This window comes from Thermobia domestica, chromosome 5, assembly GCF_964235325.1.
Source record: "Thermobia domestica chromosome 5, izTheDome1.hap1.1, whole genome shotgun sequence".
Taxonomy (NCBI): domain Eukaryota; kingdom Metazoa; phylum Arthropoda; class Insecta; order Zygentoma; family Lepismatidae; genus Thermobia; species Thermobia domestica.
Window position 1 is genome coordinate 134,011,593 of NC_137458.1, and position 17,136 is coordinate 134,028,728.

General features: G+C 42.5%; 1 protein-coding gene across 1 annotated transcript; it reads right to left on the reverse strand.

Annotated features, from left to right (window-relative positions):
- Positions 1-12,138: 12,138 nt before the first annotated feature.
- On the reverse strand, positions 12,139-12,978 carry LOC145685245 (uncharacterized). The gene has a single exon (XM_081757608.1). It carries the CDS (start codon positions 12,976-12,978, stop codon positions 12,139-12,141), a length of 840 nt encoding a protein of 279 aa, XP_081613734.1.
- Positions 12,979-17,136: the final 4,158 nt, after the last annotated feature.

The following is a 17,136-nucleotide window of genomic DNA, read 5'->3' on the forward strand; positions in this document are numbered from 1 at the left end:
CCGTGGTGCCAAACTTTATCAAATGCTTTTTCAAGATCAAATAATACTAAGCAGGATGGTTTGATGGTATTGTAATGATCAGTTATGATAGTGAGCATTCGTAAAAGTTGGTCGTTGATACAGTAATTTGGACGAAAGCCTGCTTGATGATCCGGGAGAAGGTTTTTAACAGAGAGGTGTTGATGGAGCCTGTGAACGAGAATACGTTCAAGACTTTTGCTGTAGATGGATGTTAATTGAATTGGTCTGTAAGAAGCAACGCTATTGGCAGGTTTGTCCGGCTTTTGAAACATTAGAACTTTCGAGGTTTTCCAGTGAGGCGGTATGTAACCTGTTCTGAGTATAAATGTAAAAATGAGAGCTAAGAGGTGTAGGAGAATATACGGTCCTTCTTTGATATGGCGATATGTGATCTCATCTAGTCCAGGGGCAGTATTGCGTTTTCGTGCTATGGTGTCTTGAATTTCGACTGTGGTGATAGGAGCTGTAAGTGGATGGTTAGCGGGAAGAGAGTGGGATGGATTTGGTTGAAGGTGAGGAGACTGAAAGTAACTTTTTCGACTGAATGAGTTTTTAACTGATTAGTAGGTGGTAGAGGAGTGAAAATAGTTTGTAGATAATCGGCAAAAGCGTCCGCTTTATCTTTATCGGTATGAAGAGCTTTGTCATGGTGAATTAATGGATATAGTGTATGTGTCTTTTTACCTGTTAGAATGTTGAATCTTTTCCAAAATTTCGTGGGGTGAGCAATATCTGTAAGATTATTGCAAGTGTCTATCCAACGCCGTTGTTTATATGCCCGTATGTAATTCCGGACTGTCCGTTGAAATTGTCGATGAAGCCTTAAGGATTCGACATTGCCGGTGCGTTGATAATCTCTATAGAGTTCTCTGGAACGACGAATAAGTGGAAGGTAATGGGGTGGGAGTTGAGGATGATGAGGAGAAATAGTTGACTTGGGAATATGGGAGTTTGCGGATGACTGAATAGATGATGTGATAACGTCAAGCGCATGATATAATCCTTCTTCTGTAGTAGGGGCTTCTAAGTGTTCAAGACTGTGTGCAAGAGAAATGCGGTATGCATCCCAGTCTGCTTTATCAAAACGTGGGACTTCACGTGATGGAATAGAATTGGAAAGGTTGGAGACTCGGCGTGTGATAGAAAGTTTAATTGGAAGGTGATCACTGCCCATCGGATCGAGTACGTGCACAGTGCATCGGTCTATGAGATTATTCGAAACTATGACTACATCTGGTGTAGTGTTGGAAACATGTCGAGTTGGTTTGGGTAGTTGCAGAATAGTGCCGGTAGTATGAGTGGTGATGAAATCCTGGAAGTGGCGTTTTTGACGATCGGTACGGCTGTGAAAATTGATGTCAGCCATGATTACAAACATTCGGAAGTTATTGGAAACATATTGAAAAAAAACATAAGGAAGCTCATGACCAGGGCGAATGTATATTGTGGCAATGGTTACATAAAGGTTTGAAAAATAGAGCGTAACAACCAAGTTTTCAGACAGATTTTGTATTGGAGGATGAAAGATGCGATATGGTAAGCTTCGAGAGAAACCAATAGCTACCCCACCATTTGCCCCTGCGGGCTGGTTTGGTGTTGTCATGGCGAAGTACATGATAATTTGAAACTTTGCTAGAGCGTGCAGCTGTAAGGTGAGTTTCGTTTAGTAAGAATACATGAATGGTTTCCTCCAAAAGAAGTTGTTCAAACAAATTCCTATGTTCCTGTAAGGAGCTGATATTCAGAAACAATAAACTAATATGAGAGTCCATGTCTGAAAACTCAATGTGGATCAGCGGTAAGGTCAGTGTTGAGAATAGAAGAGTGAAAATATAAATTTTGACCAGAGTAAGTAGCTTGGAAGTTAACATTGAAGATTCGTTTGGCTGCCAGCTGAATTTGTTGGAAGACGTGTTGCCGATGAAAGGGAAGAATATTTTGAAGTGCTGTGGTGAGAAAGGAAAGAAACTGGTTGATTTGAATTGGTTGAAAAACAGAAGTTGGCGTATCCATAGGATTGTCGGTAAGTGCCGTAACCTTTAAGGGCACAACTAGTTCTGGCTTGCTTGGTTCAGGACGGGGCCGTGCTTTGCACCTGTAGCTAAAAGTGGGATGAGCATCTCCACAAGTACTACACGCTGGCGGATTTTGGAGGTTTGGACAGGTTTTCGTGTTATGAAGTTGCGAGCAGTATCCGCATTTCGCAAGATTACGGCATTCCGCTGTGCTATGCGAGTTATAAATTTGACATTTCTCACAACGCAATGGAAGGGGAGCTGGGGTGTGTGATGGCTCTACTCTATGGCGTTTTTTATAGATGAAAGCTCCATTGTAAAGTAAATCGTCAATGGTCTCTTGAGAGCTAGTCAAAACGTCAACCATGTAAGTTGCGCCATGTACGCTTTTGATGCGTAAACACTTGAGAATGGAGTGCCCTTCAGCTTTTAGTTCCTCGCTGACTTCATCGAAGCTTATACTTGGTTCGACTCCACGTATGACTACTGATAAAGCAGGTTGTCGGCGTGGAGGAGGTTGCTGTTTTATATGTTTATCTGTTAGTTTCTGCAGGTTAGCGTTTTTCCCAAAAATTTCAAATGAGTATTTATTTCGAATAGTCGTAGCAAAGTTAGGATCAGGTGATTTAATTATGATCCCGTTGCGAGTTTTAGTGATCTGAGTGACTTGTGCTCGAGTGAAATACTTTGTTACTTGAAGAAAAATTTGCTTCTCGTTTTGGAACTTCGGATCGTAATTAGTAAGCAGATAAGAATAGAACGTCGGCTTTAAGATATCTTCTAGAGAAGGAAATTGCTACCTATCGTCTGGAGATGGTACGTTCATCTTGGTAGAGTGAGGTTGCACAGGTTGCGAAGAGTGGTGCTTTTTTGGCGGTGGCGATTTTTGCTGACTGCGAGTGGTTCGCACTGGGGCTGGGGATCGCGACCGAGATCGGACACCTGCCCGCGAACCCTTGCTGTTTTTGCGTTTATCAGTCTTGCTGATAGCACCAGTTGAAGCAGAAGGTGAGGGTGTTGTTTGTCCGGTGTCGATATCCATGGTCGTCTAAGTCGATGTGATGAATCAACAAAGTACGTAACTCAGATGAAGGTAGCCTGAATGAGAAAAATGAAATGATGCAATAGCCAAAAATAGCTGGCCTCTCTCGGTTGAAACCCTCTATCTCGCCGCACCACTACGCCCGTAGCAATGATTGCCTGGTTGCGTCCACAACTCAGGATCGATCAAAGCCTAGACTCGATACCTAGGTACCTCGGCCGGAGAGTTGAAAGCCAAGTGGAAGTATGAATGAAAATTTTTTTGCTATCCGAAGACTAGCTCCCTTGCGAGGGTTACGCCCTCTATCCGGGTTGAGAGGTGAAATTATTGGGGCAGAGAGGATATTGGAGCTGGTCTAAGGGATATATAGGAAGACTGAAGCATCATTTTATATATACCACTTTATTATATTTCTTCTTTATTTCATTATATTATACAAGTATGGTATCCACTTGGTCATTATGATCTTGTGATCATAATCATTAGGGCTGGGAAAGATGATGATGAGGTGCACTTGACAGGACAAACACAAACAAGTTGTTAAAAACACGAATGCTGGTTATCTTCTTGTCCAGGGGCTACTCTGGACAGTGATGAAGACGAGTGAAGCCCTGTTAGTATGATGAGTTCACAGTGCAACATATGTGGGCGAGACGTGATGGGGAAGATGGTCGGAAGAGTAGGCAGAAGATGAAAAAAATTTTTTTGGCCAGCTAGCCGACGCTAGCTACTACCCGAAGAGGGTTACGCCCTCTGTAGGGGAAGAGATATTTTAATAGATTGTGCTGTTCAGGAAGCCGTGGTTGGGATATGGGTTGATACATAAAATTTATTGTTCAAATTGTGATGGTCATTATGGCATTTAACCATAATCATGAGGTAAAGGAAAGACATAAGTTCAGTGAAGGAAAAGCATAACTGTAAAATGATATGAGATGAGAAGATGAAATGAAGTGCGAAACTCATTACAACACATAGGTTCTGTTAGTTGAACAAATGCAGGTTATCTTCTCGCCTAGGAGCGGCGCTAGACATCAATGTAGACAGAGGAGCCCTGTTAATACAGAAGGTATTACTGTGCATATGATGGCCATATGTGAGGTAGATGAGCGTCTGTAGAGTATGGTTCGTAATAGGCGGTGTCAGGGTGGTCTGGAGGTAGAGTGTAACGGTATAGAGTAAACAGTAGTGAGAGCGGCGGGGAAAAGAGCAGCAGTAGGGGAGATGCTTCGGGCGTGGACTTCAAAAGTTTTCTGGAGAAGTGGATGATTGCTGTGCAGGCGCTGGGTGATGTATTTGGTTCGGAGTGTTTCTAAATGATACAAGATGTGTGGAAACGTAAGTCTGTCATAAAGATCTTGAGTGGGACTTGGTAATTTGATACGGAAAGCGATTCGCAAAACATGACGTTCCAGGATGCGTAATTTCTCATAGTAAAGGATCGGAGTAGATATCCAAGCTGTAAATCCGTACGTGAGAATAGGACGGAGAAAGACCTTGTATGTGTTGAGAATTGTATGAGCATTGAGTCCCCAAGTAGTTCCAGCAAGACGTTTCAGGAGATTGAGGCGAGAGTAAGCCTTCTTGGAGATATCTTTTAGGTGTGCTGTCCAGGTTAGATGCTGATCGAAAGTGACTCCAAGATATTTGACACTGCGAGGAGGGTTGAGCAATACATCTTGCACTGTGAGGTGCAGAAGTCTTGGATTTCTGTGGACACGGGAACGATGCTTCGGAGCAAGAAAGAGAATTGCTTGAGTTTTTGCAGCGTTTATTTTTAGTCTCCAGTGAGAGCACCAGTCAACAAAGGCATTGATAGATTCCTGTAGAGCGAGATTGAGTTGGTGAATGGTTTTCCCTGTCGCAAAGAAAGCAGTGTCATCGGCATACTGGAAGAGTTTAACTGTAGCTGGAACAGGTGGAAAGTCGGAAACAAAGATAATATATAATAACGGCGACAAAGCCGATCCTTGGAGAACTCCGGAATGGAGAAAAATGGGAAATGAAAAACTGGAGTTGATACAGATGTATGCCAGTCGACAAGAGAGAAAATTAAAAATGAATCTGATGTAAGCAATAGGCAATCGGAGCTGTTTGAGTTTATAAATGAGAGCGGGATGCCAGACCTTGTCGAATGCCTTTTCGAGGTCAAACAGGACCAAACATGATGGATTGCCTGTGTTAAATTGATTATAGATGGAATTGGAAAGGCGAAGCAACTGATCATTTACGCTGAAAGAAGGTCTGAAACCAGCTTGTTCAAGTGGAATGACGTTGTGTAGTGCCAGGTACGGATGAAGACGTTTAACAATGATGCGTTCCAGTATTTTACTAAAGGTTGACGTTAGTTGAATAGGGCGGTACGAGCTAACAGAGGCAACAGGTTTATGTGGTTTTAGGAACATTAGGGTTTTTGAAGTTTTCCAATCAGCAGGTATAAAGCCAGTTCTAAGAATAAAGGTATAGATGAGACAAAGGAGATATAAGACTACGTACGGACTTTCTTTAATGTGTCGATATGTAATAGAGTCCATGCCAGGGGCTGTGTTACGTCTATGAGCTACCACTGAGGTTATGTCAGAAATCGAGATCGGTGCAGTAAGAGGATTGTTTTCGGGGAAAGTGTGATGAACATTAGCCTGCAGATGTGGCGAATCCAGATTGAGGTTGTCGACTGGGTGAGATCGATGGGGATATTCAGGTGCGAGAGGTGTAAAGATGTCCTGGAGATACCTGGCGAAAGAATTGGCTTTATCTGTATCAGTATGAAGCGGAGTATTGTTGTCGATGAGAGGATATGTCGTGTGAGTATTGAGACCAGTAAGTTGCCGGAAACGTTTCCAATACAGAGTAGGATGTGAAAGAGACCCGAGATTATTGCATGTTTTGACCCAGCATCGCAACTTGTAAGCTTTAAGATAGTTGTGAACTGTTCGTTGCAATTGTCTGTGATGCTGAAGAGAGTCAAGGTTGCCAGTTGCAGCATAATCTCTATAAAACTGTCGGGATCGTTTTATCAGTGGTAAGTATTGAGGAGGTAAAGAGGGTCGAAAATTTGAAACTTTTGATTTAGGGATGTATTTTTCTGTGGCGTTTTGCATAACAGTGACGATAGAATCCAGAGCATGAGACAGGTCAGATTCAGTGGTCGGTGAAGGAAGATCATTAAGATCATCCTCAAGGTATGATCTGTAGGCATTCCAATCTGCTTTATCATAGCGGTAGGTTTGAGAAGTGGTATTGCTATGAGTCTGAATAACTAATTTGATTGGAGCATGATCACTACCAATGAGGTCAAGAACATTAACAGAACTACGTTGGGATATGTTGCTCGAAACAATGACTATGTCGGGAGTAGTCTGACTCGTGGAGCGAGTCGGTTTGGGTAGTGGTAAAATCACTCCGGTGGTATGGCTGATAATGTGATTGAGAAAACAATCACGTTGGGTAACTGTCCGGCTATGTAAATTGACGTCTGCCATGATTATGTAAATACGGAAGTTGTTGGAGATATATTGAAAGAAGCTGAATGGAATATCATGACCCGGACGAACGTAAATGGTTGCCACAGTTACGTACAGTGCTTGATAATATAGAGATGTAATAAGGTATTCAGGAAGATTTGGAAGAAATGGAGAATGGCTTCGAAATGGAATAGAGGGCGAAAACCCAATCGCTACTCCCCCATTGGCTCGTCTAGCTGGCATCGTGCTATCTTGGCGTAACAATTGGAAGCGAGATATGCGGCAGGACAGTCTATGGGTGAGATGAGTCTCATTAAGCATGAAGGTATTTATGTGTTCTTCTAGTAAAAGCGCTTCAAAAAGCGGCTTATGCTGTGGTAAAGAGCGGATGTTTAGAAATAAGAAAGAGAGCGCCATAATGCAATGCAGAATAATATAGATTGTGACTGGATAGCAGTTAGACTTCAGTTTCAAGGACATTTGAATGATAATATACACTATTGCCTGAATATGTTGGACAGATGTTGGCATGGAAAATTGCCTTGGGCGCGGATTGAATTTGTTGAGTGATGTGATCTCGTAGAAAGGGGTGGATGTTCTGTAGCGAGAGAGTTAGAAACGTCAGTAACTGATGAACAGTGACAGGTTGTTGTAAAGCAGGATTGGTCGGGGGTTGGATTTGTTCTGGTATGCGACAATCGTGCCACAGTCTCCGGTTTCGATGGCTCTGGAGCTGGCTTGGAGCGACATTTATAACTGTATGTTGGGTGAGAGTGATCTTGACATGTGGAGCAGGTCGGAGGTAGTTTGAGATTTGTACAGCTGCGTGTAGGATGTGGTCCTGAGCAGTAACCGCATTTAAACGGGTTTTTGCACTGTGAAGTAGAGTGCTGGCCATAAACCTGACACCGCTCGCAGCGAAGAGGTAAAGGAGCAGAGGTGCGTGATGATTCAACGCGATGACGTTGTTTGTATATGTATGCGCCACGAGTTAGTAACTCATCGATAGTCTGTTGAGAGTTAGTACCCGCACCATGTATGTCAAACCATGGTCGTTTTTGATCCTGAAGCATTTAATGACATTATGACCTTCTAGTTTTAGTTCTTCAAAAACTTCCTCGTCAGTGTAATTCGGATCTACCCCTCGTATCACTACAGACAGTGTGGGTGTTTTTCTCGGTGGCGGCGGCTGTTTTGTGCGTTGATCAGTGAGCTTGGTCATAGTTGATTTAGATCCAAAGATCTCAAAACTGAATTTGTTCCTGGTCGTACGCAGAAATTCCGGATCCGGCGTCTTAATAATCATGCCGTTCCGTGTTCTGACAATTTGAGTAATATTAACCCGAGGCATATACTTGGTAATCTGCACGAAAAGAAGCTTAGGATTCGAAAATTTAGGGTCAAAGTTCTGGAGTAAGAAAGAATAAATTGGTGGTCGATTCGGAGGAGGCAGGTTGGGAAACTGGCGATCATCCTGTATGTCTATAATCATTGATGCTTCAGAGCTTGCATCGCTTAACTTATGCTGGCGTTTAGCAGGCGGTAGCTTGGTGGATGCGATAGGAGAACGTTGACGAGAAGAAGAGCCCTGGCTGGTAGAAATTCGTTCCAGAGAATGGCATCTCCGTCTAATCGGTTTCCCGGAGGAGCAAGAAGGTTCCGGTGCTATAGGCGGTAAGCCAGAATGTTGTCCAATGATAGGTTGGGACGCCATAAGTCACGGTGAAGATAATGAATGAAATAGTGTGACGAAATGAAAAGATGAAATGAATGAACGATGAAGCTAAGCTTCCAAAAATATGTACACTAATGTGTACGGTAACGCAGTCTCCACTCGAGTGAAACCCTTAATCTCTCCCACTCTCTCGCCCGTTGCTGAGACTTGCCGTACTTGCGTCCACAAATACGTAATAATCACAGCCAGGACTTGACACTGAAAAACAATGCCTCCAATGAGAAAGTCGGAAACCAGCGAAGTATGAGATGAATTTTTTTTTTTGAAGTGCTAGCCATAGGCTAGCTCCCTTTTAGAGGGCTACACCCTCTCTTAGGTGGGAGAAGTGAAGGGATTATAGTAACGAGTAAGGTATGGATGGGCTAAGAGTAGTTTATTAATTTATTTATTTGTTTATTACTATAACTAGGACATTATGATCTTTTCGATCATAATCATACTTGAATGGTAGGTGTAGTTTGAATAACATAAGAGCTGTAACATAATAACAAGTATAATTGAACACAACATAAATATAAATATGGTAATTATAGAATATATATAAGTGAGGAAACAAAGCAAAACATGAGAACAATAGAAGTGCGAAAGTTATGATGAGATAGATTACATAAATAGATGAAAAGAAACATTACATACATATGAATGTTATTAATAGGAAAATAAGTAAGGAAATAATCAAACATTATAAGCAAAGAACATTGATGATCATAACGTAGGAATAGGTATAGCATGCACGACAGTATGATATAGTAATGGGCGTGAATGATGTGGCGAGGTGCATACACAGGACAACACGTGGGTGATATTAGTTAGACAAATGAGCTTATCTTCAGCCTAGGGGCGGCTCTAGGCAATGATGTAAACGAATGAGGCCCATATTAGTAAATAATGATAATCACTGTGCTGGAAATGATGGGTGAATGAGAGGAAGATGTTCATGAATGACGTAATCGGTGATGATAAATAAAGCGGGATCTAGTGGTGGTAGAGTATAATGATATAATGTGAAGAGAAGCGAAAGTGGAGGATGATAGTAACGAAGAGGTGTTGGATGAAGTGCTAAGTAACGCATTGTATCCTGAAGTAAAGGATGACGAGTTTCGAAGCGCTTGGTGATATATGTGAGCCGCAGTTTTTCAATGTAGTACTGTAAGGTCGGAAAGGTAATTAGATTATACAGATCTTGTGTGGGACTAGGTAGCTTAACACGGAATGCTGTACGGAAAGCATGGCGTTCAAGGATGAAAAGCTTATTGTAGAATTTTGTCGGGGCAGCTAACGAAGCAGTAAATCCGTATGTGAGGACTGGTCTTAAGAATACTTTGTACGTATTTAGTATTGTATGTGGTTTAAGACCCCAAGTGGTACCAGTCAAGCGTTTCAATAGATTAAGTCTATTATAGGCTTTAGTAGTAATGGTTTTTAGATGTTGCAACCAGGTAAGATGACGGTCGTATGTAATACCAAGATATGTAACAGTATTACTGAGTTGAATAGGCACCCCATCAACGTGTAGAGAGAGTTTACGTGGATTTCTACGGAATTTGGAAGTTCGTCTAGGTGGTAAGAAAACTATCGCTTGAGTTTTAGCTGCGTTTATAGTAAGCCTCCATGAAGTACACCAGGTGTAGAAGTGATCGATAGCAGTCTGTAAGAAAGTGCTGATCTGCTGAATAGTTGTTCCAAGTGCTAGCAGGGCCGTGTCGTCTGCGTATTGGAAGAGATGGACTTTATCTGGTAATCGGGGCATATCAGCTACGTATAGAAGATATAATAAAGGGGATAAAGCCGATCCTTGGGGTACTCCAGAGAAGAGAAAAATAGGATGTGATAAACTGCCTCGTACTGAGATATAGGTGATACGATTGGTAATGAAGTTGTATATGAGGCGAATATATGAGATAGGGAGCCGGAATTTGAGAAGTTTGTATATGAGCCCAAGATGCCAGACCTTATCGAATGCATTCTCCAAGTCAAATAACACTAAGCAGGAAGGTTGAGCTGAATTATAATGTTGTGTAATGAGCGTTGTGAGTCGGAGTAGCTGATCATTGATAGAGAAGCCTGGTCGAAAGCCGGCTTGTGTGACGGGAAGTAAGTTATGATCGGCGATGAATAGATGTAATCTTTTAACCAGAATACGCTCTAAGATCTTACTGAAGGTGGAAGTAAGTTGGATAGGTCTATAGGATGTAATATTCTGCGGAGGTTTGTGCGGTTTAGGAAACATAAGCGTCTTAGATGTTTTCCAAGCTAAAGCCAGTGCGCAGTATGAATGTGTAAACATTCGCAAGAAGAAGGAGTAGCGAGATAGGGCATTCTTTGATATGGCGATATGTTACGTTATCGAGACCAGGTGCAGTATTTCGTTTATTATTAAGAACTTGAGTGATTTCGTTAACAGTGATGGGAGCAGAAACAGCAGCATTAGTAGGTAAGATATGAGTAATATTTGGTTGAAGTTGCGGCGATGAGGTATTTAGCCTGTCTGCAGCGTGAGGTGCGTTGTCAGATGACGGTGTGAAAATTTCTTGTAAGTGATCTGCAAATGCATTCGCTTTATCACGATCGGTAGAAATAGATGTGTCGCCTAATAAAATAGGGTAGGGCGTAGTAGTGAATTTCCCACACAATGCGTTAAAGCGAGTCCAGAATTTTGTAGGATGAGATGTTTCGGAAAGATTGTTACATGTCTTCACCCAGGAGCGAAGTTTATATGCTTTGACGTAGTTGTGTACTGTACGTTGAAATTGTTTGTGATGTCGGAGTGCTTCTGGATTGCGAGTGCGAAGATATTCTCGATAAAACTGTCGTGAACGTGTGATCATAGTGATGTATTGAGGCGGAATCTTGGGTTGATAGGGAACGGATTGTGTGGTTGGAATGTATAAGTTGCTGGCTTCCTGGATTGCAGAGGTAATGGTGTCTACAGTCTGATATAAATCGTCGCCTGTGGTGGGGTCGGTTAGATCTCTGGTGAGGTCTGAAATGTGTGTGCGATATTGATCCCATTTAGCTCTATCATAACGCAAGCTCACTCGCAATGGTAACGAAGAACTAGTTGCAGCTAAATATGGTTTATAGACCAGCTTGATGGGTGCATGATCGCTGCCCAGAAGATCAAGGATTTCGACATTGCAGTGTGAGACAAGGTTTGCTGAGGCGATGACTATGTCAGGCTTGGTGTTTGAGATGGGGCGTGTAGCTTGCGGAAGATCAAGAATGATTCCAGTAGTGTGAGTCGTTATAAAGTTAACAAAATTGGCCCTGTCGCCATCGCTGTGGCTATGCATATTGAAGTCAGCCATAATAATATATCTATTGAAAGTGTTGGAGATATATTGTACGAACTGCTCAGGTAATGGATGGTTTGGTCTGATATATATAGTTGCCAGTGTGATTATGATATTTTTGAAATAAACAGTGGCTATGAGGTATTCGGGAACAGCTGTTGTAGTATAGTGATGCTGGCGAAAAGGGATGTGGGGAGAAATCCCTCTGGCCACTCCCCCATTGGCTCGAAGTGTAGGTAGAGGATTTTCAGAATGAAGCATGGTATATCGTGGTAAACGACAAGAGCGAGAGCTGGTAAGAAATGTTTCATTAAGCAGGAAGACTGTTACATGCTCCTCGAGAAGTAGCTGTTCAAATAAAATTTTGTTCTTTGGTAGTGACCGGATGTTGAGAAAGAGAAAAGTTAAAGCCATGATATTAATCGATAGTAGTAGCATGTGATTTATGGAAATGGACAGTATTGCCAGAATATGTTATGGAAAGTTGTCTTTGCTGCTATAATGATTTGTTGTAGAATATGAGGCCTAATGAAAGGATGAATATTTTGCAGAGCTAGAGTTAGAAACGTTAGTAGCTGGTCCAATGAAACAGGAGCGTCAATTGGATGTGGAGTGGTTTGAGCTGGCGTCGGTGGAGTTCAGGATGATCCTGAATAGGGTCCGGCTTTGCCTTACACTTATAACTATAGGCCGGATGCTGCTCATTACAAGTGGCGCATTTTGGTGGCAATTGCAAGTTGTTACAAGTCCGGGTGTTATGCGGACCAGCACAGTAGCCACATTTACTTGTGTTTTTACAATCTGATGTCTGATGAGCATTGTAAACCTGGCATCTCTCACAGCGGATAGGCATAGGAACTGGTGTTCGTGATGGCTCTACTCGGTGTTTATGATTATAAATGTAGGCTCCTGATGCCAATAGCTCATCAATGGTGTCTTGGTGGTTTGTAAGAACACGAACCATATAGGTAGGGCCTTGGTCGTTTCGAAATCGCAGTACTTTTGTAATAGTATGGCCTTCGAGCTTGAGCTCCTCTTGGACCTCTTCATCTGTATAAGAAGGGTCAACCCCCCGAATGACAACAGATAACAAAGGTAATCGTTTCGGTGGTGGAGGCTGCTTACGTGTGGAAGAGTTCAGTGATTGAATCTTCGCATTGGGACCAAACGTGTCAATAGGCACTTTGTTTTTTATTGTAGCGAGCAGAGTTGGGTCCGGAGTTTTTAAGATGATACCATTCCTCGTATGGACGATTTCTGATATAGCTGCCCGAGGGAGGTACTTGCGGAGTTGTATGGCGACAAACTTCGCATTACTGAATTTTACATCGAAATTAGTTAGTAACATTGAGTGAACGGAAGGTGAGGTAGACCCGTCAAAATGATGCGAAGATGTAGCTATGTCCATTGGAACTTGGCTTACATCTGGATTTGAAGAGAGATGTTGTTTCTTTGTAGGCGGAGATTGTTGAAGCCGTTCGGCATAACTGTGTGTCTGTTCTGATGCATGTGGTGATCAGCTGCGAACAGAGCCAGAAGAAAGAACTGAAGTGGCAGAGGCAACTGAGGCTTGAGAACCTCGCCGCTGCTGAGATTTACTAAGAGTGGGGCTGACGTGACTTGCATCCCTGCGGGTCCAAACCTTCGTGTTGCTCGCGGTTGGTCCAGCTAAAACTTGCGGTAATCCTGTATGTTTGCCTTTCATCGGTTTGCCTGATCCTAGCCGTGGGTCCGCCATCGAAAAATCCGCCCTGAGCTGATGCCCAAATGAAAGGATATGTTACGCTTGTAGATGTGTAGTGAATGATGTGATGATATAAGATGTAATGATGGTAGTGATAGGTGCACCCTCCAGCACTGAAAAGCGCTGTCAATCCCAGTGAGAGCGTATGCGTGCTGGTCTCGATTGTGCGTGTGCTACACAATGTCCTCGAAGGCACGTTAACACTTCCCAGCTAGGCTAGGTTGTATACAAAACACAGCTTATGACGTTTGGTACGTCTAGCTGATGAGAGAGTATGTTCATGAATTTTTTTTTAACAAGAGTTTCATTCCCATCCAATGGATGGGCGGGCCGTAGAAGGCAACACCTTCTCTGTGGCCAGAGATATTATGAAAATTTTTTTTGGTGCTAGCCATAGGCTAGCGTCCTTTTAGAGGGCTACACCCTCTCTGAGGTGAGAGAAGTGGAGGAATTGTGGTAGAGGAATAAGGCATGGCTGGGCTAAGAGGAATTGATTAATTTTATTTATTTTGGTTCCAGAACTAGGACATTATGACCTTTGCGATCATAATCATATGTAAATGGTAGGAGGAGTTCTACATTAATATATGAACATAACGTAAAGAACATAACATAAAGAACATAGCATATTATTGGACTGAACATAAATAAGGAAATGATAGAAATATACATAAATGAGATAATAGAGCAAATCACGAGAAAAATTTAAGCACAAAAATTAGGATGAGATAAAGTATATAAGTAGACAAAGAGTAAAACGTTACTATACAGGTATATGATTATTAATTAAGTGAAATGATCCTGGAAAGTTAGACTACCAAATTGATGGAATTGAGAATGAGAGATGGAGCGATGTGCGATACACAGGACAACACAGGGTACGTTAGTAAGACAAATGTGTGTTATCTTCTGCCTAGGGGCATCTCTAGGCTGATGAAGACGGAGGGAGCCCTGTTAGAAACAAGAGGTGTCACTGTGCAGTGAAGGATGGAAATTGTGAGGTAGATGAGCATGGACTTGGTAGTCTTCGAGCAGATACAAATCCGGATGGTCAGGTGGTAGAGTGTAGCGGTATAAAGTGAAAAGCAGACTGAGTGGAGAATGGGCATATCGAGTACGGACAGGGTGGAGTTCATGATGGCGCATAGTATCCATGAGTAAAGGATGGTGAGAGGTATATCGGACAGTGATGAATTTCAGCCTAAGAGATTCAATATGGTGTGTGATGCTTGGAAAAGTGATAAGATCATATAGTGCTCGGGTCGGACTGGGGAGCTGTATGCGGTGTGCGATTCGGAATGCATGACGTTCTAGTATGCGCAGTTTTTCGTAAAAGGTGGGTGGTGCAGCAATCCAAGCAGGAAAACCGTACGTAAGAACCGGGCGCAGGAAAGCTTTGTACGTATTGAGAACTGTATGTGGTTTAAGGCCCCAGGTAGTGCCGGTGAGGCGCTTGAGAAGATTCAAACGTTGGTAAGCTTTGGCCGCGACCTTCTGAAGATATGGTTTCCATGTGAGATGTGTATCATAGATTATGCCAAGATAGGTAACTTTGCGAGTAGGAGCTATGAGAGTATCATGAACGTGAAGAGAAAGCAATGATGGATTTCTGTGGACTTTGGAGCGTTTGCGTGGTGGAATGAAAGTGATGGCTTGTGTTTTGGTCGCATTTATAGAGAGACTCCACTTAGTGCACCAGCTAGTGAAACGGTTAATAGCTTCCTGCAGGTCCTGATTTATCTGGCGAATAGTCTTTCCTAAGGCCAGCAATGCTGTGTCATCTGCATATTGAAAAAGATATATATCAGGAGGAAGTGGAGGAAAATCTGCTACAAAAAGTATATATAAAAGAGGTGAGAGAGCTGAACCTTGAGGTACACCCGACAAAAGAAAAATGGGATGAGATAACTGCCCATTAATGGAGACGTAAGAGATGCGACCAACCAGAAAGTGATAGATGAAACGAATATAAGCAACGGGAAGTTTAAGATGATTGAGCTTGTAAAGAAGTGCCAGGTGGCAAACTTTGTCAAAGGCTTTTTCCAGGTCAAACAACAGAAGGCAAGATGGTTTGATGGAATTATAATGTGAGGTGATGAGACTGGTGAGGCGAAGAAGCTGATCGTTAATTGAATATGAAGGGCGAAATCCTGCTTGGTGAATGGGAAGAAGATGTTTAGTTTCGAGATGTGGATGTAATCTTTTAACGATGATGCGCTCCAAGACTTTACTAAAAGTGGATGTCAGCTGAATAGGACGGTAAGAGGATGTATCACTAGGAGGCTTGTTAGGCTTCAGAAACATGAGTGTTTTGGAAGTTTTCCAGTCTGTCGGGAAAAAGCCGGTTCGAAGGATGAATGTGTAGATGAGTGCAAGAAGATTGAGAAGCAATAATGGACCTTCTTTAATGTGGCGATATGTAATATTATCAAAGCCTGGGGCGGAATTTCTTTTACGATTAACAACAGCCATGATTTCAGCGGTAGTAACAGATGTAGTAAGAGGATGATGCGGAAGGGAATGAGTGACGTCGGGCTGTAAGTGAGGAGATGCGAGATTCAGGCGATCTGTTGGATGTGGAGTGATGAGAGTGGAGGATGCCGCAGGTGTAAAAATATCTTGCAAATAGTCTGCAAAGGCGTTAGCTTTCTCCAGATCAGTTTGGAGTGGTACATTATTATGAAGAAGAGGGTAAGAAGGCTTGGTGTACTTGCCACAGAGAGCATTGAATCGTTTCCAGAATTTGGTTGGGTGACTGGTTTCGTTGAGATCATTGCAGGTCTTAACCCAATTCCGCAGTTTGTACGCTTTGATGTAATTGCGAACAGTGCGTTGTAGTTGAGTGTGATGATGGAGGGTTTCAGGGTTCCTAGTGCGGAGGTAATCACGGTATAGCTGACGGGAGCGACGAATCATGGATAAGTATTGAGGTGGAAGATGTGGTTTATAGGGAGTAGAGTAAGTAGTCGGAATATACAGTTCGGAGGCACGGCTAAGAGTCGAGTTTATAGTAGTGATGCTGTCGTAAAGTTGCTCTTCTGTAGCAGGTGGTGTGTGATGTTGTAAAGACTGAGAGATGTAGTCGCGGTATTTGTGCCAATCAGCTTTATCGTATCGAAGTGTTGGCCGTGGAGGTGGAAGATGAGCAGATTTAGTGGCCTGGGTATGACGATACGTCAGCTTAATACGCGCGTGATCACTGCCAAGTAGTGCTAGAACGTCAACGGTGCAATGGGAAGCAAGAGTATTGGATGTGATTACTATATCAGGAGTTGTCTGAGAAACAGGGCGAGATGGGGATGGTAAAGCATGAATGATGCCTGTTGTATTTGAACCAACAAATTGCGTGAACATGGTACGTTTGTTATCTGAACGACTATGAAGATTTTTATCTGCCATGATGATGTAATGCTTATATGTATTGGATATAGCTTGTAGAAAATTAAGAGGAATCGGATGACCTGGTCTGATGTAAATAGTAATGAGTGTGATGGCTATACTCGGGAAATGTAATGTAGTTATTATGTGCTCAGGGAGATTGTGAATTGGGCTAGAATGACGTCTATATGGAAGGTTGTGGTAAAAGCCGATTGCTGCTCCACCGTTTGCTTGCTGAGCGGGAAGGGTGTTGTCACAACGGAGGATGTTATAGCGTGCTATATGGCTAGTATCCGATCGTTTGAAAAAGGTTTCATTGAGTAGAAATGCATTTACTTTTTCCTCTAGTAGAAGCGTTTCGAAGAGAAGTTTGTTTTTGAAAAAGGGTCGGATATTAAGAAAGAGAAACACTAAAGCCATGATGATATGCAGTAAGAGTTGGCT